This window comes from Lissotriton helveticus, chromosome 3_1 (assembly GCF_964261635.1).
Source record: "Lissotriton helveticus chromosome 3_1, aLisHel1.1, whole genome shotgun sequence".
NCBI classification, from domain to species: Eukaryota; Metazoa; Chordata; class Amphibia; order Caudata; family Salamandridae; genus Lissotriton; species Lissotriton helveticus.
In genome coordinates, this window is record NC_136061.1 from 155,531,668 (window position 1) to 155,556,814 (window position 25,147).

General features: G+C 42.8%; 1 protein-coding gene across 4 annotated transcripts in view; it reads right to left on the reverse strand.

The window, feature by feature from the left end:
• The window catches only part of GTF2IRD1 (GTF2I repeat domain containing 1), a 1,361,292-nt gene that overhangs the window by 595,965 nt on the left and 740,180 nt on the right, over positions 1-25,147 (reverse strand). For all 4 annotated transcript variants that reach the window (XM_078679432.1, XM_078679431.1, XM_078679429.1 and 1 more), the window contains one exon: positions 1,476-1,613. In XM_078679432.1, coding sequence (XP_078535558.1) covers positions 1,476-1,613 — 138 coding nt within the window. The remainder of the gene's footprint in view (positions 1-1,475; positions 1,614-25,147) is intronic.

Genomic DNA, 25,147 nt, shown 5'->3' on the forward strand with positions numbered 1-25,147 from the left:
AAAGAGAGCGGTAGCTGTATCCACCTGTTTACCTTTTCCTCAAGCGTAGTAATCACTCTACCATAATTGATACGTATGACTTCCTCAGGGTTCCTGCTATACCATACCCCCAGATATCTAATCAAGTCAATTTGCCAATCCAAAGGGAATTCCGTTGTATGTGGTGCAGTGGTGTCTGTTAGTGGGATGATTGAGGATTTATTCCAGTTAATCTGCAGGCCTGAGTGTCGCCCATACTTTATGTATTCCCTTAATAACGGGTCTAGATTTTGTTCCGGGTCACGGACATATAAAAGCATGTTGTCTGCATATAATGATATGTGTAGCGGACGGCCCGGGAAATGTAATGCAGAGTGATTGTGCATTTGTCTAATAATGCAGGCTAATGGTTCCAGGGCTAGTGCAAAGAGCAGGGGCGAAAAAGGGCACCCCTGTCTTGTACCCCGTGCAATAGGGAAGGAGTCCGAAATATACCGTTTCACATGTACCCTGGCTACTGGGTTCGTGTACAGCAGTGCTACCCACTTTATGAACATCTGGGGGAATCCCATCCGGTGCAGGATCGTGAGAAGATAAGGACATTCTATCGAATCGAATGCCTTGGCGGCATCCAACATGACCGCTACGGCCTTAGTGTTGGGTGTTAAATAGTGAGAAAGTGCAAAGAGTGTTCTGGTATTGTGAGTGGTGGATCTCGAAGGTATAAAGACTGCTTGATCCGGAAGGATCAGATGTCATCAATGGTTGTTATTGGACCGCTAGGAGTTTGGCCAGTATTTTAGAGTCAACGTTAATTAGTGATAGCGGTCTCTATGACTCGCACAGTTCAGATCTTTGTTTGGTTTCAAGAGGGCAATTATAACTGCCTCTCGAAGTGTCGGAGGAAGCATTGCCTGATCAAAGGCATTGCCATACATCGCAACCAAATGGGGGGCTAAAATTTTGACGTACGTTTTATAGAATTCACAAGTGAACCCATCAGGGCCCGGTGCCTTCCCATTAGGTAGCGTTTGAATGATCTCCGTTACTTCGTCCACCATTACTGGCAGAGACAGGTATTCTCGTTGACGGTCTGAGAGCCATGCGATGGCCACGTCTTTCAGGTAGCTAAATATTTCCTCTGGGGGTGCTGTCTGCTTGGATTCGTACAATCGCTATAGTTGTGCACGAAACTTTGCAGTATGCCTTCTGTGTGAAAGATCAGATCGCCTGCCTCGATCCAGGAAGGTTGGACCCATACCATATTTTCTAAGCAATCATATGAAACAAATGTACATACATTTAATCTAAAAGGCAGATGCCCAAGACACAGTTAGATGTCCTCTTGCATGATATCAAGTTTCCCTAGGTGTGAAGCTGAGCCACAACGAAGGTCGCCAAACAGACAAGACACTTAAATATTATGCATAATTAAGGACATTACCATCCCTCAGCACAATAAATTACACATCAATGGAAAATGTAATGGTCCTTACTGTAAAGCACCTCAAACACCTCTTCAACCATCTTCCTGAGAAGGAAAACATCGGATCCTGGATTTGAAGAGGGTCTTGGCACATTCTTCCAGGAGTCTCTTGATCTCCTTACAATTCCTGCGTCTTGCTCTCTTCGCACTGCAATTATAGGAAGTTGATTTAGGAACAATTATATCAGTTATTAGTGATCATTTGTACATTAATCCATCTTTTTATCAGTACATACATTGGGCATGAGAGGCAACCGACTTACAATCAGGGGAACTAGTTAAATTCCCTTATAAATGAAACCAAGACTTTTGCTCATTTTGTTTTTACTAGGAGGAGTTGAATATCACGCTTATTAGCTCTAATCGAACCTAAAGACTCAGGATACAGGGGAGAGAGGAAAAAGCAAAAATAAATGGGAAAACATCTCAAACAGGTGAACGCCAAAACTCGTTTAGCCCAGGCTAAAGCGATATCTTCAGCGGCCAGAGCTGAACATATTACAAATTGACCTGGTCTCAATTCAAGTTTTGAGAGCTCTGAAGAAGAGCCCCCAGAGCTGCTTCTGGAAGACGGGGTTCTTGTTACACAGAAGCAAATGGGTGGGCCAGCTAATATGGAGAAGGAATAAGTAGTTGAGTCTACAGCAGGGGTCAACAAGGATGAGTTGAAAAACACTAAAGACTTTCCTCTATTCACCAAAAAAAGCATCTCAGTCGGCTCCCCCCAAATCTACAGCAAAATTGCAGCGATTAATGGAGTCAGTAATCCCTCACAGACCTCTTCTTTATCACCACGAGCTCAGGCCCTTGGGAAGGCTCCCTCTACAGCTGCTCTGGCATTACAGGATTCTGGTCAAGCCTTGGAGGGTCAGGCTATACCTTGACCTTTACCTCCTTTAGGGTCACAGACCCAGCCAGCAAATTTAATTGAATCACAGTCAGGGGCTCAGACACAGCCTCAGACCCAGTCCCAGCCCCAGATGCCTGGTGGAGTCAGCATGAAATCTCCGGGTCAGCCACCTGGGGCTCAAAAGGAAGATGGAAAAGTACAACAGAACATTTCAGAATCTTCGATAGAAGGAGCTATTACTCAATAGATCGATATCAAGATCAGGCTCAATCCTATCTTTGAAAATATAAGAGAAATGAAGAGATCCCAAGAGAATGAGATAGCCTCCCTCCGCCTGCATCTTTGGATAATCGAAGCAACAATGACTTGTCTTCCTGTAAAAATTCAAGAAGTGGAATTAAGGATAGCCCAGTTAGAGGATCAAATGAGTACTATGCTTTTGAGAGTAAACAAAGCTACCAAAGATAAAAACATTCTAGAGAATAAACTCGAGGAACTTGAAAATCACTCTCGACGGTCGAACGTACAAATAGGAGGGATTCCCGAGGGGAGTGAGGGATCCCAAACACTTCAATGGGTAAAGTCGTTTATCAAGCAGAAGGTTTTGCCCAAATTCACTGGAGACCTCACAATTACAAGACTGCATAGAGTTTCCTCACAACCTCTGCCCAATTCAAAGATCCCACGTACCATCTTGATTAACTTTGCTGACTATCGTATTAAAGAGAGGATTTTGGCCAAAGCAATACAGCAGAGACAATTTTCTATCAATGAAGTCTCGAAATATCGCATATTTTCTGATATGCCAGCTGTAGCCGCACGCCGGCGCAAAGAGTTTGTTAAACTTCTATGTCTCTTTAAAGTTTAAGGGGTGCAGGCTTCAATAGCCCAGCCATCCAAGCTTTGTGTCCCTGTGATGGGAAAATGCCATATGTTTTCGAATATAGAGGATGCTCAGGGTTTGCTGAAAGAGATCTCTTCTCCTAATTGAAATTATATATAGCATGTTGTAAAAGCTCTCTACTGCTGGAGAGAGGAGGGCCACCCAGGGTGTAGCACCATGACACCCAACAGTGAAGTGGTGGGAGAGGGGGAGCAAGATGTGGTCAGCGGGGTTTTCCACATTTCCGGGTGAAGGGTTATCTGGGGGGGGGGGGAATGGGGGGTGTATCGCAGTAAAAAGAGCAGAAGGAAGTGGGGCAAGGAAAACACGGTTTTGAGTTCAAAGGATTTTTACAGCAATTTAAATTTTAGAAATGGCTAGTAAATGTTGTATTATGTTGGTAAATGTTAATGGGATGTTAAACAAACAAAATATGGAGGGGTTATAAGGTGGTTGGCCTCTTTTACACCGCAAGTTTTATCTCTTCAAGAAACCCATCTTAAAACAAATTCTCCTAAGCTCTTTCTCCCAAGAGATTTTTCAAACGTCTGCTGGGCTGGCTAAGAGAGGAGTACCTATTTACTTTAGTTGAAATATGGCATGGGAGTTTGTCCAAGTATGGAGAGACCCTCGTGGAAAATGGTTGTGGGTCATGGTTAAATTAAATGGGATGATATTACATTTTGTGAATTATTATGGCCCAGTTATAGACGATCCCTCAGCTTTAACGAAGGTTAGCAAGCAACTTAGGGGGTTGCCCGGGCAGATTATTGTAGGGGGAGATTTTAATTGTATCCAAGACTTGAGAAAAGACACTTCCAACAAAAATAAGAAGCAATTGAAGCCAAAGACTAAAAAAGTCCTAGATGCCATAAAATAGGAGTATCTCTTGATAGAAGCCTGGCGTAAAGCCAACCAGACAAAATGTGAGTATACATGCTACTCCCGTCAATTTCAAACAGCTTCTCACATCTACTTTTTTTTAACATCTTGGTCTTTGAATAATGTAGACACAGAAATTGGGGCTAATTCATCCTCTGACAACTCCTATGTAAAATTAGATCTGGAAATTGGAGAGGGAAAGAGGACGAGATCCAGGTGGTATGTTATGTTAAAATGAATTTATCAAGCGCACTTACACCATAGGTTTCATGGCGCTAAAACAGGTGGCAGATGGATCGTCTTCTCCTCCTGGATCTCCAATGGGTAGCTGATTTAAGAGAGTGGATAATGGATTATTTCAAGATCAATGAAGGAACGGCGGACCCACTTTCAGGTTTGGGGGGATTCAAGGCGGCGGCACATGGGCAAATGATTGCCTTTCCGGCAGCTGAGTCCAAAGTACATCGCACTAAATTTGCCAAACTTCAGCAGGCTGTTGTCGCACTAAAATTGCCAAACTCCAGCAGGCTGTTGACAGTGCCTTAAATCAGAGAAATGCCCCTCCACAGGGAGACGGGCTAGCAGGGAGTCAGCTTGAAAGGGCTTAAAAGGCGCTAGGGGATTTTTTTTTAATTGACCAACAGCTCTATGCTACCAAATATGCGGTTAGGCAAGACTCAATTCAGGAATAAATTTTAGAGCGTAAATCTTCAGAGTTTATCTAATTCCCTTGTGGAACAGATTGAACTCGAAATATCAGCCAGAGAAACTTTGGCAGCTCTGAATTCTATTGCGGGAGCGAAAGCCTGTGGAAATGATGGGCTGCCTATAGAATTTTATAAGCATTTGCTAAGGAATTGATCCCTTTCTTGATGAAGCTGTTTAATTATATTGAGATGGGTGGTGTTGTCCCCTCAAGCTTTAAAGAGGCTATAATTGTAAGCTTTGTGAAAAAGGGTAAAAATTCCAAGGATGTCAATGCCTATAGACCGATTAGCCTTCACAATGCTGCCTACAAAATTCTGATAAAAAGTCAAACCCAATGTTTCACCCCCGTAGCACAGGAAGTCATTCATAGAGATCAGTCTGGGTTTGTCGCCGGAAGGTCGATGTCCTCTAATACTGGGTTTTTAATCCAGGCTCTTGACTTTTTTATAACAGTAACTGTATTCCAGTGCTCATTATGATGGTGGATGCCAAAAAGGCGTTTGACCTGGTTAATTGGGACGCACTCTTTTATGGCCTGGGCAAGTATGGTGTTCCTTTCCGGGTCATAGAAATGCTTAGGAATATTTACCAGGGGGCCCAGGCTCAGATGGTGATAAACGCAAACCGAGCAGGGATAGAAATATCAATCGTGGGACCCGACAAGGGTGTCCGCTGTCCATCCTACTGTGATGTATTCCTATAGGTACTGTATCGATTCCCCTATTCCTGACCCTGGTTTGGTTAATAATTAACTAGCAGCCATCCAACGGTGCAAAAACCGTTATCTGATTAAGCCACACCACGGCACAGAAGCGCGTTATCTGATTAGGTCATAACGCATGCCATCTAATTAGACAAGCGATATTCCTCCAGCCCCTGATAAGGCATGCGGAGTTCTCAAAACAAATCAAACCTACAGCGACCTGGGAAATTCCCATAGCCATTGTTTTGATTTCACCGAGAACTTCAGTAAAAGAATGTGCGAACAAACCCGTTCATATGACATCCTTATTGACGTATATATGTCCATCCTTACGTCAATCTCGGCACCTTTCAGGTATAAATATTACCGACATTGCCTTAAGCAAACACACGAGGTGGTGACGAGATTGGAGCAGCGAGACGTGCCGAGGAGCCCAGCAGAGAGCGAAGCCCACAGCCGCTGCCCCTCCTTCCTGACGCACTGAGAACGAGACGCTGCCTTTCTCCTGCTGAGAAATCCAGCTCCGGCGCTTCCAAGCAGCCCTCGCAGGTAGCTGGAATATCAAGACCTGGGATAAGAGATACCAGCCCTCCACCATTCTAGATCTCAGGTACAGAACTGAATAACCCCTTGCAGAGAAATCTCGAGTCAGTCCCTTGGCAAAACAAACTTAACTTAAACTGCTACTTATCTACTCCCGCCCACGTATTAGGCTTAGGTCAGGTACATTGGGGTAGGCGTGGTTAGAAGCACCAGTTGAGTACGATTAGTCAAATGTATATATGTATGTATCTATTTTATCCATTTTAAAGTATCATATGGCTCAGAAACCATATCAATGCTTTTACAGTATTATTTTATAATTCTGTCTTTACTGTATGCACTTTACTTAACTACAAGTATTGCAATAATAGCGATTCATTTCTCTTGTATGAGAAAAGAGACTGATCAATAAATAACATCTTTTATTGAACACGCCCGTCTCTTCCTTTTCTCTACAATCTGGTGAAACTAAGAATGCACTGAACTGACTGAGTAAAATAAGTTGTCTTTTGTTTTCACACGACTCTAGAGATACACTCTTGATTAGGGGAGAGCAAAGTTGTCATGTTCTATGGTTGTCAGAAACTAAATCCCTTCTTGTCTATCCAGGGAGGTTAAAATCCTCCTTGCCTATTCGAGAAAGTTTCTAGAGAACTCTGAGCTAGCTGGCAAACACAAAACTTTAAGTCTAATATCGTCGGTAGAAGACCTACTTAACCTCTGCCCTAGGACTATACTATTGAAGATATTATTCCAATGCGCAGAGCCTATTGGGATAATAGGAACTACACTACATGGCGCCCAACGTTTGGATAGGCGATAAAACTAACGCAAGACATTAGAGTAACTCAGTCGTGCTTTTTCACACAGACCCCTTTTTTCCCATAATACTCCAAAGACGTCTGGAGTGGGTGAAATGTCATATCCGCCAAACCTCGCAGGAGGAGACTCCTATGTATGGTTCTTGGTTTACTCAACGTTGAAGGATACACTGTTCCAAAATATTGTGCATCTAATCTTTGTTTCCATAGAAACCTGATCTGCAAATAAATAAAATAATCTTCTTGACAATAATATGTCAGAAACTGAAGAAGAAAGGGAGACAGCTAGATTAGCAACTGAACTCCTAGCAGCTGACAATACTCTGCTGCAAAATGACCCGGATATAATACTCATCCCGGTCAACATAAGAAAATCTATAACCTTAAAACTTATAGAAAATGGACTGACACCAAGAGGTGGTACAGTCATATTCGTAATTGAGGCACACGAATATCGGCAGACAGAGGTATTCTATTCATGGATAAACTTTCCAGCAGCAAACGCTGTAACAAAGGACTTCCACTATTACAAAATAGAGGAACCTCCTAATGAGTACATTCCTTTCGAGGAGGTGGAAATACCACTCACATTCCAAGAGCACCTGCTCTTGTTTCATGGCGCCCTAAAACATAATAATCACATCACCAGGCTCGGTCCACTAGGTAGACCAGGAGCAACGTGGCCGGTCCTAGCCGGATACACACCACATCCAGACATTGAAGAAATGCCTGCACCAGATCTTTTAGCACAGCTAAAACAATTAATAAAGATACATAGACAATTAGTCCAATATGTAATGCGGACTTCAACAATCCAACCAGCAATTAAAATTCCACAGCTGATCACTCATCAGGGGAACACAAATAAAATTACACCACAGAACATACAATCCTGTCTAGGTAAAGTACCCGCAAAACGGGAACAAATTCCTTTCTGGCTAGCACAAAAAATCACTCAAATAGAGGCGGTGTTTCCAGATACCACCCCTGTTGAGAAACATAGGATTCTGACTATCTGTCTTCCAATGGGAATCACACCACATGTGGAGGACTGTGACACTTGGGGAACAGTCTTTGCTTCCATTTACACAAAAACACATGGTGTACCATCCATGTCAGTAATACCAGATGTGCTAAAACAGATTCAAGATGAATACGGTCCAGAACCCGCTTTAACTCTCGGTATGAAACTACTGAAAGATTTCAAGCAGGTCTCGGCAATATTATTAGCCAACATAAAGGGAGAAGCAGCAAATGTGGCGATTCGCCAGAGGTTAAAAGAGACAAATATAGCAGATCAACCATCTGAAATTGCCAGAATCATAGAAAAATCCTATGAAGAACTAGGAAGAGATAGTTTGGGTGGAATACCAGTGAAACCCCAACTAGTTGAAAGTCCTGAAAAGGTATTTATAAAAAATAATTTAAACACTCAAAAAAAGAGCTGGGATGGAAATAAGCAATCCAATCCTAAAGAAAAAAGATTCCAGTCCAGAGGAAGGTCTCCTCGGCGGAGAGAAAGATCTCCTGATCAAGGATGCAAGTCTCCCCAAAGGGAGCCCTCTGTGAAAAAATACAACCTTAGAAATAGGGATAATATAAAAAAACCTGATAGATATCAAGATATTGATACACGTCCCTCTCAATCTTTTCAGACTTCCTCGCAGAAATCGGAAAGAAGAGGACGATCAGAACACAGGGAAGAGCAGGTCAAGTCCAAAGACAAAGAACCTGCTCATCTGAATAAAAAATTACAATTTACAAAAAAGAAGGTAGCCAGTATTAAAGTAATCAACAATGCCGAGAATATTGAGGACACAGCTGAAAAACGGAGAATGGGCTCAGACAATGCTAGACAGCGCAGCAGAAGTGAGCATAGCTCGCAAAGTCCTTATGAATCATCTGGAGACAGTGGACACGAATGAATACATTCAGGTGGAAACTGCAGATACCAGAGTTAGCAAACCTCATAAAATATATGAAATAACATTGCGTATAGAGGGGGATAAGACTAGAAAAATAAGGGGTCTATTTTGGGATAATCTCTCCAAGGGCTATGACATCCTTCTAGCTGAACGAGACTGGCCTCCAGAGTTTGTCAGGGAGTGCCCACATGGCGAAGAAATAATTATGCCTGCCTTCTCAAACCATATTCCAATTCATAAAAAATATACACTTGCAAGAAAGTGGGAAGTAGCTCAAGCCCCTGCCTTATATAAAAATCATGTGGGATGGGATGAGGACTCTCCTCCTCACAAAATCCAGTTAAAATCACAACCTACTGCACAGAGGCAGTACCCGATTAAGCAAGAAGCTAAAAAACAGGTAAAAGAGATCCTAGATCAACTTGAATACCAGGGGGTGATTGAAACTTGCACCTCACAAATGAACAACCCTTTGTTTCCTGTCTCCAAACCAGACAATTCATATTGTCTTGTTTTGGACTACAGACACCTTAACTCATGTTGCAAAACATTTGCAGTACAAAACTCGCATAGTGCTGCACTAATGAATAACATAGTGCGCAAAAAATACAAAACCACATTAGACATTTCTAATGGATTCTTTTGTCAAAATATAGCACCAGAGAGCAGATATTTGACGGCGTTCTCAATAAATGGCACGCAAAAAATATTTCTGTCGTTTGCCCCAGGGGTTCAAGAACAGTCCAGGATTATTCTCAGCGAGAGTAACAGAATTACTACAAACATATGATGACGAGGCATTATCTTATGTCGACGACATCTATCTAACAGATGATGACTTGGATACTCACTTGAAGAGAGTGAACACCATAATACTTGGGTTCGCAGCAGAGGGTTACAAATTCAACTTTAAAAAGTCAAGAATTGCCCATCTAACAGTCCTGTTTTTAGGATATGAACTATCAAGTGAAGGCAAAAGCCTGGCCGACAATTTCCTAGAGAAATGTGCTGTAATCCAAGCACCTAGAACACTGAAAAACTTACAATCAATTCTAGGCTTCCTAAATTTCGGAAGAACTTACATTATAAATTATGCAGAGAGAATTAAACCTCTCTATGATCTAATAAAACCAGATTTTAAAAGAATCAATTGGACTCAAAAACACACAGAAATTTTGAGATCTTTACAAACAGATATGTTAGTTAAAACAAAATTACAAACACGTGACAACACACGCAACCTTGTGATTCGAGTCATCCCAGGAAGATGCGGATTCACATACCTGACCTCTAATGAGGGAGAGAAGGTACCAATAGCATACAAATCACATTTGTACACAGAAGCTGAAAAAAGGTTCAGCATTAAGGAAAACATTGTTCATGCGGTTCAAACAGCTGTAGCAAAAGAAAAATACCAAGCAGACGGTAGACAGGTTACAGTCAGAACAGCAGAATCAGCTTTTGAGGCATTAACAACACCATGTAATTTACCAACAACTGCACTAAATCCAGAATGGATACAATGGGTAAATTCTGTTGCTACAGACAAAGTAAAATACTATTTTGACCCGGAAATGAAAGAATTAAAATATCTAGAATATGAGAGAGAATACCCTCTGCCAATCGACATTCTGCCTTTACGACAGTACGCCTGTGTAATATATACAGACTGTCATGCTCAACCCTCAGTGTGGGGAGAGCTGGCTTACAACGCCACATGCGAAATTATAAAAGAAGTGTGGCGCGGAGGCAAATTAAGACCTCTACTTACAAAAACACACTCAGTGGAAAATAATTCAGAACAACAAACTGAAATAATAGCATTAAAAATGGCGCTAGATAATGCCGATCGCGAATTCCCGACACTTATTGTATGCGATTCGTATTACTGCGTCAAATCATACAATAACGATTTGCAAAAATGGATTCAAAACGGTTACAAAGATGACACAGGTGCCACAATAAAGCAGAAAGCGCTTTGGGAACAATTAGTTCTTTTAAAGAAAGAACTACCAAAAACTCACGTGATACATTCACTGAGTCATCAGCGTGATGGCGTTCACGTTGCAGGGAATTCATTGGCTGAGACAGCCACAGCGGTAGCAACTAAACCGGCCGCCGTAGCTACAAAAAAGCGTAGAGTAAAACACATTGACGGTGAAACTGTGCTGGCGGTGAAAACGTCATCAAAAGGCGACTGCTCAGCACTACCGATCAATTATCCACTCAATTATACATACATAATCGATGCAAACTCAGTCCCTTTTGTTCGAATCCCTGGAGTGGGGGATAGAGTAATTCCAAACACGGACAGGAGAGGCTTGTTAATAGCAGACGCACATATGGGTGAGGGTCTCAAACACCTTAAGCAAAAAGATTCTCTGGAAGAATTACAATCAGTGTACTGGTGGCCAGGCATGAGCCTGCATCATCACATTTTTGTAAAAAACTGCCCAGACTGCAATAGAGATCGCAGTGGCGAGCGAGGAGGACTATTGCCATGGCACTTCGCTCCAGAAAAACAACAATAAGAAAGTACCCATCACGAAAAAGCGTTATATTAACATAAAAAGACTAATTTTCACTTATAATGTAGACCCCAGCGCTCGGCTGACGTCTGGACTGTTATAAAAGGATTTGCAAGTCTATAATGGCATATACGCTAGGAGCATGCTACGTTTTGACTAATGTATTCCCTTTAGCCCTCAAGCTTATGGGGAAGCATGGCCAAATGAGCATTGCATAGCGGGACTCTTCTCACTTCCTTCCTGAGGGATACGGGATGGTGTAAAGAAAAAACCAAGACATAAAGCAATCTATAACGGAAAAGGTATTAGGTTCGGGAGCTGGGTGGGTCAAACATTTAATAAGTGTCCAACGTAGTCTAAATAACCTGCCAAGGAATTCTCTGAAAGGGTTCAGTCCGTACGAACTATTGTTCGGGACTAGAATGATGATCCAAGATCTTGATAGTCAGACTTCAGTGGTTAAAAACAAAAACTCTGATATCAAAGATCGTTTGGCTATTTTGCAGGACTTAAATGAAACAAGAAAAGACCTGAGCAACATAAAGTTGAAACAACAGCCAACAACCACTGAAGAAAAACCACCTGTCCCAGCAAGGCCTGTCTGGATTTCAAAAGTCGGGGATCTGGTCAGAGAAAAGATCGCGTTAAAGAAGGAATTTGGGCCTTCTTACAGAAAAGCAGTTCCTGTCTTGTCTATCAATGGGACAAGATCAGTAGTACTACCGCCCCTTGCTGGTAAAAAGGAGAACCGAGTCATATCCATCGACCTGGTAAAACCACAATCATGTGGCCGATAACAAACAGTAGGCCAAGTGGACTCCCAAGAATTAGCAGAACACCAATGTTTGCTACGAATACAGAGGTTCAAACTGAAAGACTGATCACATTTGGAAAATCTACAGTGAAACAACAAGGACTATGCAACAAAGCAATGGAACTTGAACCTCTTAAAACCCAAATCAAAGCTTTTCATCAAGAAACAACAACCTATGATGATGTAACTACAGACTTTGCTAATGAAACAAAGCAAAATCCAAAAGCAATTGGAACAATTGACAGAACAGCATCCGGCTACTTCATCAACTTCGATGATTCATCAGAAGATCTGAGTGAACCTAAGAAACAGCCATCAACAAAAACTTTTAAAGATAAAGCTAAGGAACTTTTTCAACAGCTGAAAGAAACCTATCTGATTTCTCCATGGATTGAATTTTGGGTGGCCTTCGGTGCATTTATCCTCATTCTTTGGCTCATCATGGTACTATGCTTGGGACATTTCATTGAAGGAAAATATGCTAAAATGGACACAGCAAGCCAGAAAATCAACTTGGTCCTTAAACCACACACATCTTCACACATCGAGAAAAGAGAACTTTCTTCAGTAAACTTCACAGCCAATCCTATACCAGGCGGTGTAGCATGGGACAAAACTGATTATGAAATCTATGGTCCGGTTGAAATCCTGAAGTATCCACACCAATTCAAGATCTCATTGAGTGACTTTGTAAAACCAAGCACATTTGCTGATGATTGGGACTTTGAAAGTATTAATGATATGATGTCTGATCTTGTGATGTCTGCTAAATTCACAGAACATGATTATTTGCAGGGTTCGTCTAATTATGATCAGATGTTCTGCTACAACCACTATGGTAACCATTATCTACATAAATCTGCACAACCTAGAAATGTTTTAAATTATAACCAATGGGAACATTGTGCTACTCCTCCAAAAGATAGCTCGAAAACATTTTATGATAACTATTCATACTTTTCAGGGTTTAACACAAGTAATGCAGAAACATTTTATTTCAAATTGTCAAATAAGACAGGTATGAAGACCATGCTTACAAACACAAAATTGATATATTCCGATTCATTTTTTGAGCAAATGAATACATTTGGGTTTGATTTCTGGAACAATAATATTGAAACAAAAACTGTTTGGGGTACAAGAGATTGGCAAGTACAAGGTATAGAATCATTGTTTAGAGCCTGCATGATCCCAGAACAAATTATATTTTTGAACGACACTATTCAACAAACTACCTGTCTTGGCTTAGCCAAAATCAAAGATTTGAACAAACCGTCTATTCCAAAGCCAACAGTGAACAGTAATAGCTCTATAGATGTTGAGATAGACGTAAACCATATATGAAACCAAAACAGAACACATCCTGAATGGAAAAAATGGTTGATCTGGCCCACAGATACAAATAACTGTCAAGACAGATTCCTGAACAAAATACAGGGGTTCACATTGACTAGGCCAGACCCTAGATATTCCCAAAGACAACATCCAGGGATAGTAACCACCTACAGCGTGGGCAAGCTCTGCCTTCAATGGCTACAAACGTCCACACTGGTTGAAATTAAGCAACACCTAACTTTACTTACAGAAGGTGCTGACGTGCGTGATTTTATTATGGGACCACGCAAACAGCGTCAAAAACTTTTCATAGTGGCCTCTATATATGCAGCTTATAACGAAGTCTGGAAAGTAACTCAAATTGAGACAGCAGAAAAAATACGGGAAATTGACCGTATTAATTTAGAAAAATCACTTTCTGTGGTGGACAATGGGTTAATGACTCTGTCCTCCAGAATATATTCTCTGGACAGCATTGTGTCTTCAGCAATCGATATAATATCGCAAGACTTACTGATGTTACAACACGGTCAGTCCCAATTGCGTTCTATTGTACAGCTTGGCTGGACGTTACAAAATCTGCGTTCCGGCTATGTGCCTTGGCGTTTAATCAACACAACGTCATTATTTAATATCTTTAACCTTACTGATAAACAAATCAGTTTGGCACAGAAGGGTGCTGACTATACAATTCTGAGCATTGAAAGTCTTGAGAGATTACCATTGACAATGTCAGAACGACCTGTCATTGAATGGATAATACATGGAATAATAAATATTCCGATAACTACTTTCCAGTTTCAATTCTGCCAAAAATATATACAGGCAGGCCAGTATGAAAGGTTGGGTAAAGGGTACATTAAGTCAATATGGAACTTGCCCTATACACACGAATGTGTCAGTAATAAAGGCCAGAAAGTGTTTCTCAGTGGCGATAATTGTGCAAGATCACTAAGCGGTACACTTCTGTGTCAGGGTATTAGTTTGCACGGAGCCTGTGAAGGGACTTCAAATAACCTTTCATGTTACCAGCTAGGCACACCTGCAACACGAATAGAACCATTCTTTAGGAGACTCTCGAACGGGAGTTACATTCTAATAGTAGATCGCAGATGTTGTAGTTTGCTGCCCGGAAAACCTTATCTCATAACCGTGACTAGGAAGGTCATGTGCTGTGAAAGAGTTTTTTTCCCTAACGATTCTCCAGACAGGGAGGCAAGGTTATGGCCAGATTTGAAAATTGCTTCTATTCGAATTGATACTTTAAGCAGAATGAAGACTGTGCTCCTACAGACGCCGACCAGGCTAACGTCATCAAAAGAAACGTATGATCTCCAAGTTGCAAGGACAACGGCAGAGATTCATTCATTGTTATCAACTAATTCCCCCATACATTTCGCAGAAATACTGAACGAAATCTTAAATATTTCTGATACCAGTGGTGTCTTATGTGTATTTAAGACAGTGTTTTCAGGAGCTTTAACACCATTCAAAGCCATCCTGAGTATTTTTCCAGACTTTGTCCATTCAATTTTTGGCGGACTTCCTCTCCTTTTGGGACTAGTGGCAGGCTTCCTATTTTTGATCCTGTTATTTCGCTATGGCAAACCATGTCACAGACAAAACACCTGCGACAAGGGAAGAAATTATCCTAGCCATTGGCTACCGGGACCGCATAACTAAAGTCCTTGGACTAGCACGGCTTCGGGACCTGAACATGACTTGGTCTCTTTCATTTAGACCAATGTGGCAAAGTTGTGTTATGCCTGTATTAAGGTGCTTGCTATGCGGCGAAGAATGCGTGTTGGACACCTGTCTGGCACTACAATCAGATGTGCCAATGGACGCAGATACCTTGTTGGGTCCGGTAACGGCTCATGCATTGTGCTGTCCCCAGCGGCTACCAATCCTGATGACGGCATTCGTGGAGACTTCACCACTACGATTGAGGGGTAGTGAAGTACAAGATGAAAGCAGCATCGATCAGGTACGACCTTCAGTCAGCTATGCTGATCAAAACATCAATGGAGGCAATCATGCTCAGGCTCATGAATGCATGGTAACAACTTTTTCCGAGTTAGTGGAACTTACGCAAGAAGCTGTTGACAGTTTTTTCAACAGTCTAAATGATATGATGTTTCACCAGAGCAGCAGGAATAACTTTGAGCAAATTAGCACTCGGAGTTCCCTTCATCCTGAATTTGGCCTTCAACTTTAAAAAAAAAGGCGATATGAAAAATTTTCTCATCAGTTTGTTCAGACTACAAGAACCTTTTTCCCCAATTCCAAAATATTTACGATTTTTTGGGACACTTATCTTCTGCTTAAAGTAGACATTATTCTTAGAGAACTGAATTTCTATTTTAGGTAGTCACGAGACATTAGCTATCCTCTAGCACTCTCATACAAAACTTTATGATTGTGATGAAATGGTCTCGCACTTTTTTTTCTGTATTAAGAGCCATTTTATGTGTGGTTTTCGCATTTTATTAATGCTGAATTTAAAATATGCATTATATGTTTAGCATTATTAGACTGCTTGTGCATATAGTACACGTGATAGTACATGTGAGTGTGTTTCGTATATTTTATAATTGCAATTTTCAGAATACATATGAATGTATTTTGGGGTGGTACGGTATACACAAACGCTACTGGTTTCACTATGCCTAGATTTGTAAATATGGACATAGTCTACGTGGAGTGGGTGTGATGTATTCCTATAGGTACTGTATCGATTCCCCTATTCCTGACCCTGGTTTGGTTAATAATTAACTAGCAGCCATCCAACGGTGCAAAAACCGTTATCTGATTAAGCCACACCACGGCACAGAAGCGCGTTATCTGATTAGGTCATAACGCATGCCATCTAATTAGACAAGCGATATTCCTCCAGCCCCTGATAAGGCATACGGAGTTCTCAAAACAAATCAAACCTACAGCGACCTGGGAAATTCCCATAGCCATTGTTTTGATTTCACCGAGAACTTCAGTAAAAGAATGTGCGAACGAACCCGTTCATATGACATCCTTATTGACGTATATATGTCCATCCTTACGTCAATCTCGGCACCTTTCAGGTATAAATATTACCGACATTGCCTTAAGCAAACACACGAGGTGGTGACGAGATTGGAGCAGCGAGACGTGCCGAGGAGCCCAGCAGAGAGCGAAGCCCACAGCCGCTGCCCCTCCTTCCTGACGCGCTGAGAACGAGATGCTGCCTTTCTCCTGCTGAGAAATCCAGCTCCGGCGCTTCCAAGCAGCCCTCGCAGGCAGCTGGAATATCAAGACCTGGGATAAGAGATACCAGCCCTCCACCATTCTAGATCTCAGGTACAGAACTGAATAACCCCTTGCAGAGAATTCTCGAGTCAGACCCTTGGCAAAACAAACTTAACTTAAACTGCTACTTGTCTACTCCCGCCCACGTATTAGGCTTAGGTCAGGTACATTGGGGTAGGCGTGGTTAGAAGCACCAGTTGAGTACGATTAGTCAAATGTATATATGTATGTATCTATTTTATCCATTTTAAAGTATCATATGGCTCAGAAACCATATCAATGCTTTTACAGTATTATTTTATAATTCTGTCTCTACTGTATGCACTTTACTTAACTACAAGTATTGCAATAATAGCGATTCATTTCTCTTGTATGAGAAAAGAGACTGATCAATAAATAACATCTTTTATTGAACACGCCCGTCTCTTCCTTTTCTCTACAATCTGGTGAAACTAAGAATGCACTGAACTGACTGAGTAAAATAAGTTGTCTTTTGTTTTCACACGACTCTAGAGATACACTCTTGATTAGGGTAGAGCAAAGTTGTCATGTTCTATGGTTGTCAGAAACTAAATCCCTTCTTGTCTATCCAGGGAGGTTAAAATCCTCCTTGCCTATTCGAGAAAGTTTCTAGTGAACTCTGAGCTAGCTGGCAAACACAAAACTTTAAGTCTAATATCGTCGGTAGAAGACCTAGTTAACCTCTGCCCTAGGTCTATACTATTGAAGATATTATTCCAATGCGCAGAGCCTATTGGGATAATAGGAACTACACTACACTATTGTTCATGTTCTTTATTGAACCCCTGGCTATAAAAATCCGCGACAACTGGGAGACCAGAGCACCGATACCGGGTATGGTAAAATTTTAATTGTTCACAGACAATATTAATTAATTAATATCTAAGTCCTGAGAGCCGGATTGGGTATTAACAGATTTCAGTCAATTTGAATTGATTGGGGGCTATAAAATAAATCAAAACAAAACAGAGATTTTAACATTAAATACTGACAGCGATTTTCTTCCCTCAAATCTTAAACTTGAGGCTTTAAAATTGGAACCAATACGCTATTTTGGGATATTTGTATCCAATCATCATGGCCAGCTGCTTAAATTACACTATCAAGCAATGCGGGGTAAAATTAAAATATTGTTGGATAAGTTGGCCTAACGGCTAGGGCTGTCGACCTCGCATCTGGGGAACTGGCTTCGAGTCTCGGCAATGACGCTGAACATCCTGTGATTCTGGGCAAATCACTTAATTTCCCTGTACCTAACAAAAATTAATGTGTGTCCTCATGTAACGTATGTGGTTCTATGTACAGCTCTATGATACCCGATTCGCGCTATATAAAACTCAGTAAAAAAAACTGGCCACTTTTACTTCTACCCTTGATTGGTCGTGTAGCCCTCATTAAAATGTCTATACTCCCATTACTCGTTTTTCTTTTCATAAATGTACCCTTAAAGATTAGTACTAGTTACTTTAAAGAACTAGAATCTATGTTTAGAGAGTTTGTTTGGAGCAAGAAGTCTTCCAGGGTCAATCTTTCAGCACTATAACTAGATATTATTCAGGGTGGGTTAGCATTGCCGAAAATTCGAACATATTATGAGGCGGCTATTTTAGATTTAATAGCTCGTTTGCTGGAATCAAATAGATTATTAGACAACTTTTTCTTGAAAAAAATGATACAGGAATCTGGTTAACAAATCCCGATATTTTTAAAAACATCTAAACTCTCAAAGAGGACTAGATATAAGACTCTCCAGGATTATGTCTATAGACTACAGTTGTTTGTAAGCAAACAGTTTCTTCTGGATTCCATTATTTAAAATTAGAGGAATGCAAAAGTTTGGGTCTCCAAATCCAATCCAGTCACCTTAAAAATTGGAAGGACTGTGGTTTAGAAGAGCTGGGGCACTTATATACGAAGAATAAAGTAATCACTTGGCAAGAGGTACAGAACAGATGCGGTGAACGGAACAAGCCTGGCTTTTTTGAATATTTACAAATTATAAATTTTTTAAACAGATATAATCCTCCATCTAGTGGAACCCTGACCAAGTTGGTGACCGCTCTATTTCGAGTCAAACTAAGAGGGGTGGGTAGCTGTCATTCGCTATGCAATCAAAATGAATCTCTGGTTGAGAAATTTCTAGAAAGAGTAACCCGAGAAACCAATTGCAGTGTGTCAAGCCAGGAGTGGCAGTCTATATGCCAGTTAGGGAGTCTGTCATTAAGAGCTGCCAATTTAAAAAAAATGTCCTTCTTGTCTCGGTGGAAGGCATACTATACTCCTAAAATACTCAACAAAATATATCCTGAGGTGGAGAACAGATGCTTCTGCAGCTTGGCAGAAGAGGAAGGGGCTTGGCTTCATATATTCTTCACATGTCCAAAACTAGAGCCATTTTGGGTTAAGATTTTTTCGGTCATAAGTCAGGCAATACAGAAGAGGCTAGATCGTGAGGCTGGGGTAGCCCTTTTTGGCATTACTAGAGTTAGGGATAACTTGACAAAAACAGAGGAGACTTTCATAGCGATTTGCTCCCTCGTTGCACGCTCTTTAATTCTCCAGAACTGGAGGTCAGCAGAAGTACCTCCATACTCAAAGTGGTTAAATAAAATGAAATGAAGTATGATGTTTGAAGAAGCATATGCTAGGTGGGTAGGTGCTACAAAAAAGTTCACTGCTGTTTGGAAATATTTAGCGTACCTTGAAACTATGGTGGAAATAGAAGTCCTATAGAAATTTCAAGCAGAAAAAGAAAAAAAATAGTACATGTACTTGAATTCCAGTTTATCCTGTGGAGATATCGTGTTTGGTGAAAAGATAGTCTGCTTTTGGTCATATCATGTATTATAGCACTTTATAACTTTGCACTATAGTATGCCAGGTTAACACATCTGTAAAAAGTAGAGACTTTGATCAGAAGCACTTCTGGAAAATTGAGGATGCTGCCAGATTATTTACCTTAATCTGTGCTGGTTTTATGTGGGGTGAAAGCCAACTTATTCTGGGTGTTTCTGGGTATTATAGTACTTTAGCACTTTCGCATGTTAGATTTGCAGTCGGGATATTGACAAAAACATTTTTGGGAAATTAAGGATGTAGCCAGATTTTTGTTGCTATATGCCTTTTCTCTTTTTTTCTTGTATTTATTGCATGTTGGTTTTATACATAACATGCAGGTTTTGATCATAGAATGTTATTTAAACTCCCTGTTATTGATTGTTCTTGCTTTGTCTCATTTGCTCTGCTCAATAAAAAAGTAAAAAAATAAAAATAAAAAATAAAAATTCCCTTATAAACAGTATGAGGCATATTCACAACTGTGCACATAACTTTACAAAAATCATTAATAAATAAAATAATTAAGTTATCCACCACTGCCCGTGAATTTCTCCAATTAAATTAAGCAAATTCTTATCACAAAGGCAGATATATATGTAGAAGAGTAGGGTCTGCTTCCTATGGTCACCCCCACTTTTTGCTGTGATTCTCTGGTTTTTCGACTTTAGTGTGGCTGTGGGCCTGCTAATCAGACCCACAGCCCAGCTGTTCTCTCTCTAAATTGATACCATGTACTTTAGGTACATACCAGATTGGGTATTGGATCACCTTTGTGAGCCCCTGTATAGTGTACCATAGGTACCCAGGGTATAGGTGTATCCAAGGCCTACCAGGGGCTGCAGCATGTATTATACCACCCCTGGCTGGCCATCTAAACTGACACCACGGGTAATCACCCCTTACTTAGATATAGTATATCTATATCTACCTTATATATAGACACATAGTAACCCATAAGTCACTCCTATGGCAGGCCTTAACAATCTTGGAGGCAGAGTGCTTGGTTTTGTGTGAGAGGGTGCCCTAGCATGAGCTGAGCCCCTCTGCAGCTTTCGGAACCATCTCCTTATAGCTGTTCTATGATATAGCCATACCATATACTCTTAAGTGCATTATAATCCTCGCGGTTAATGCTAACTTTGGTTTGGCTTTATCAAAACATGTCGTGTAAGGTGTCAAACACTTTGGAATACTACCCCCCGCCAGTCCTGGCGGCGGGGGTAGCATTCCACCCTTCTAGAGGGAGAAGACATGTAGTTACTGCTTTAACCGGTTAAACTTAAACAGAGCCTCAGCATCACATAATGGATGCTGCTGCCACAGACACGAGTCTGACCTCCTGTTGCTGGGGGAAACTCCAGCAAGGGAGGCCTGGACAATAGGTTTCCTGTCGATGGAGGTGCTAGCACCTCCCCAGACAGCCTGTAGTGTATTGGGCAGGGTGGGTTGAATGGAAAGATACTTTTCCAGACACTGCCTGGGGCACACAAGGTGCTCCATGCATAGCCCGGTTCAAACCAGTTGCTGGGGCACTCCAGCCCCGCTCTGGCGCGAAACACCCATAGGAGGGACCTAGCAGGTAATCCAGCCCCTAAAATTAGTATAAAGATAGGAGCTGTGTCCCCAGGATTTAGTTTATCTTGGAACGAAACTCTGATAAAAAACTCTTGGACCTTCGTCGTTCAATTTCGACTAGAAAACTGAAGACAGGAAGACAAGGAGTGACCACCCTGTGCAAACAGGCACCACCAGTAACTTGCCGGTTTGCTATGTCGACGCCCCTGCCGGAACCCAAAGACTCAGCGACACAGGAACTGGATTTCCAGACTTCTCTGACTCCGATCCACCTCCACAGCAAAGCTGAGACCCGTGGCGGACACGAGAGACGTGGGACCGGCCACCCTGGACTTCCTGCATTTTGCTTACTGCATCGACTCCTGAGGTAACTCGCAGTTGTGCATTGGGGTACGAGAAGCCCCAGACCCGAGCGCCATGTGCACCCAAGCTCAGCCCTCCACGCTCCACGAGTGCCGCGTGGGGCCTGCTCCTGCATTTCGGCTCGACGCATCTTCCCGGTTGCGAGCCCGCTGGCTAGTTAGCCCTCTGAAGACTTCTTTTTGAATTTACACCGCTGGCCTGGTTGCTCCAGGCTTGCTCCAGCTTCCCTCCAAAGGAGAAGCTCCCCAGACCTTGCAGGTCTGACTCGAAGCCATTCTCCACTTCCTGCGTGGGTTGCGTTTGCCAAGGTTTGTTGGGTCCAGTCCGGATACCGACGCTGCAGTCAACTAGATCCTTTGTGGGACAGCTCGAATCCAGCTCCTGGTCGTCATAGACGCCTCCTGGTCCTTGTGGCTGCAGAGACAAGCTTCACCTCTTCACCTGAAATCGACTCGACATCGCCTGGTTCCTTCCCGGTCACTGGCTAGTGACCCAGACTCTGTCCCTTCTGCTTTCAGGTTCTTCAGTTCCTCGATCCACCCTTGGATCCACCCGGACACTTTTCTTCTGTTCGCCTGCAACACTTCTTTGCAGATCTCCATTGAAACGATCGACGAAACCCGACACCAAAAGGCACCTATGCACCCAGCTTCCCTGGGTGAGGTGACACAAGTAATCTGGTGCTCCCGTGGGACCTGACTCCCGAAGTGTCCTACTTTAATGTGGTTTTGTTGTAGTCCATCCGGAAGTGCCCTACATTTTTAACTTTGTAACTTTTACTTTCCCATTATAAGTCAATGGTAACTCGCTACTGTGTTTAGACACTGCACGCGTCTCCCGTGGGTCTCCTACTTCCTAACCTTTGGTTGTCTAGTGTAGCCCCAGCGATTCCCTAGGCCCTAGGCCTATTCACTCTTTCTGTAGTTGCTCTAATACCACTATTTTAGTATATGGTTTGTGAGGTCCCTAGGGCATAACTGTATTTTGTGCAACTTATAGTATGCTAATTGAGTAACTTGTAATGTACTTTTACCTCTGACCTCATAAAGAGTGCAGAGGGGTTGTGTTAGAAATAAATACATATATATTTGATATAAACCTTGTGTGGTGTCCTTTCATTTGGTATTCAAGGGATTATAATTGGTAAAACAAACAGCTTCACATGCACTTTGGAGTTTAGCCTAAGACTGCTGGTCCATGCTACCACTAGGATAGCTTGTCTATAAGGTTGACTTTACAACCACCATTAATAAGGGTCGTTTAGACTTGTGCAAGGTGGCCACCAGAATAGTGGACATCATATGCCAGGCTAACTTCTCACATATAATTTGTGTTCAGTTTTGTGCATTAGGTTTAGTATTCCAAAATGCAGAAATAGCTCCCATTCTTAAAAATACCAGAGATTGGGAAGTAGAAAATAGTTCTTTACATTTGGTTTCACTTGCATGCTATAATATGTACTCTATCCTCAAGAAATCCCATTAGATATCCTTATCTATGTGGTTCCCTCACAAGATCGTTATGTCCAGATAACGGGTAATGAGTGCCAGAAAGTGCCACTATCGAGGAGGAGCTTAGCGCGCACCCAAGATGGTCGCGTGAGCTTAGGGCTCCCGGACCTTCGCCACCTCCACGATTATCCTGAACTCTATCCTGACTTGGACGACGGGTTATTACTGGCACGGCCCTGCTGATCGTTTATCCGTTTTCAGACTTTGATTTGGACATCGGGAGCTGAAGATATGGACTTTTGAACTTTTTCGGCCTGCTCCATGGTGCTGCCCCCGGGCTTGGTTCTCTGCCAGCCGGACAGTAATTGAACAACAACGGATCACGCGAGCCTCCTTTGCCCGGTTGTCTACTTTCAGTTTCGTTTCAGGCGCCTAGTCCTACTTGACTTTGTTTCGATCGCCCTGGCCTGCCGCTTTTCACCTCACCGCTGTTCACCGACTGGTGACTCGGCCCCCTGTCACTTATCACTTGGTGATTGGTTTGCATCTTCATTTCTATATTGTTGCGGGCGCATCGATTTTAGTCATTTTTACTAGGTCTAGGGCTACCCTTCGGGGCGCACGAACTAAGATGGCCACCAAGCCTGAGGAAGAGAAACGCAAGACCAGACCGGCAACGAGAGGGGGCTCCGTGCAATCAAATGTCATGGACAGATACACCCTCGTAAAGGGCTCTCCGGGTGGACCAGCTAAATCCCCGGCCACGATGGGGGAAGACTCCCCGCTGGATGATGAGCTGTCGTTGAGGGACGTCATGGGCGCCATTGCCGGGATGAAGGCCACACTGGGTCAACAGTATGAGGCCCTGGTCCACAAGTTGGATACGGTCGCTGTTGATGTTACCTTGATCAGGGCTGACCTTGCGAAAACTAATGAGAAGGTCAAATCCCTCGATCTACAGACATCTAGTCTTGTTACTGACGTCTCCGATTTACAGGCAGAGGTCGGTAACTTGCGTGCCGCCCGTGACTATCTCACTCGCCGCCTGGACGACTTTGAGGGCCGTGCAAGACGAAACAACGTCCGTCTGGTTGGTGTCCCGGAAACTTCGGAAGCTTCCACGGTGGACCTGCTGGTGGAGGATCTGGTCCTGAATCATCTTGCACCCAAGGGCCTCAGCAAGTTTTTTGCCGTTGAACGTGCACACAGGATCCCGGGTGGTCCGCCTAAGCTGGGCGCCACTCCGCGACCCGTCATTGCTCGGATTTTTAATTTTCGGGACAGGGACGCAATCCTGCAAGTGTCGCGCCTATCTGGTCCTACGGCTTATGAGAATACTGCCGTCAGCTTCTACCCGGACTTTACCCAGCAGGTTCAGAAACAGCGACTAGGATTCCAGGGGGTGAAAAAGAGACTGAGGACTAGAGACATGAAATACGCCATGCTTTTCCCGGCCCGGTTACGTGTGGTGTACAATGAGCGAACATTCTTCTTTGATCATCCAGGGGCAGCAAGTGACTGGCTGGACACATTGCCCCCTGGCCCGGATCGTTCTGAACACTCTGGACACTCCGGTGGTGCGGAGGGAGGCAGGAATAAGGGGCTGAATCGGCTCCCGGTCCATCGTGTTGACTCTTTGGCTGTGGTTTGGTGCTATGCCACTATTGCTTGCTGTCATGCTGTCTTCTGGGGGTGTGGACGGGGGGATAGGCGAGTCTTCCTCCTCTGGGGTTCTTTTTGTAGAATAGTTGTATGTTAGGGCGACAGGCACACTGCAAGTTGGGGTGGCTCTTGAGTCTTACGCAGGGGTGCGGGGTATGATGTATGGGGTTGATTGGGGGGTTGGGGGTTACAGTTTTCGTTTCATTGTTTTCTTCAAGGCATATTATTGATGATCTCCTGTTGTATAGTGTCGCACACGGTGTGGGGTGGGGATGGGGTTGACCTTTGGGATGGGGGTTAGGGGACTTGAGGTACTGTGTTGGAACGTGAACGGGTTGGGAGATAGGATTAAACGGGCGTGGTGTTGCAGCTCTTGAGACGGTTGTCCCCTGATGTGGTCCTGCATCAGGAGACGCATTTGCTTGGCAATACGTGCCACGCAATGAATAGGCGTGGCTATCGTCTCGTCGCGCACTCGGGTTTCACTTCTGGCTC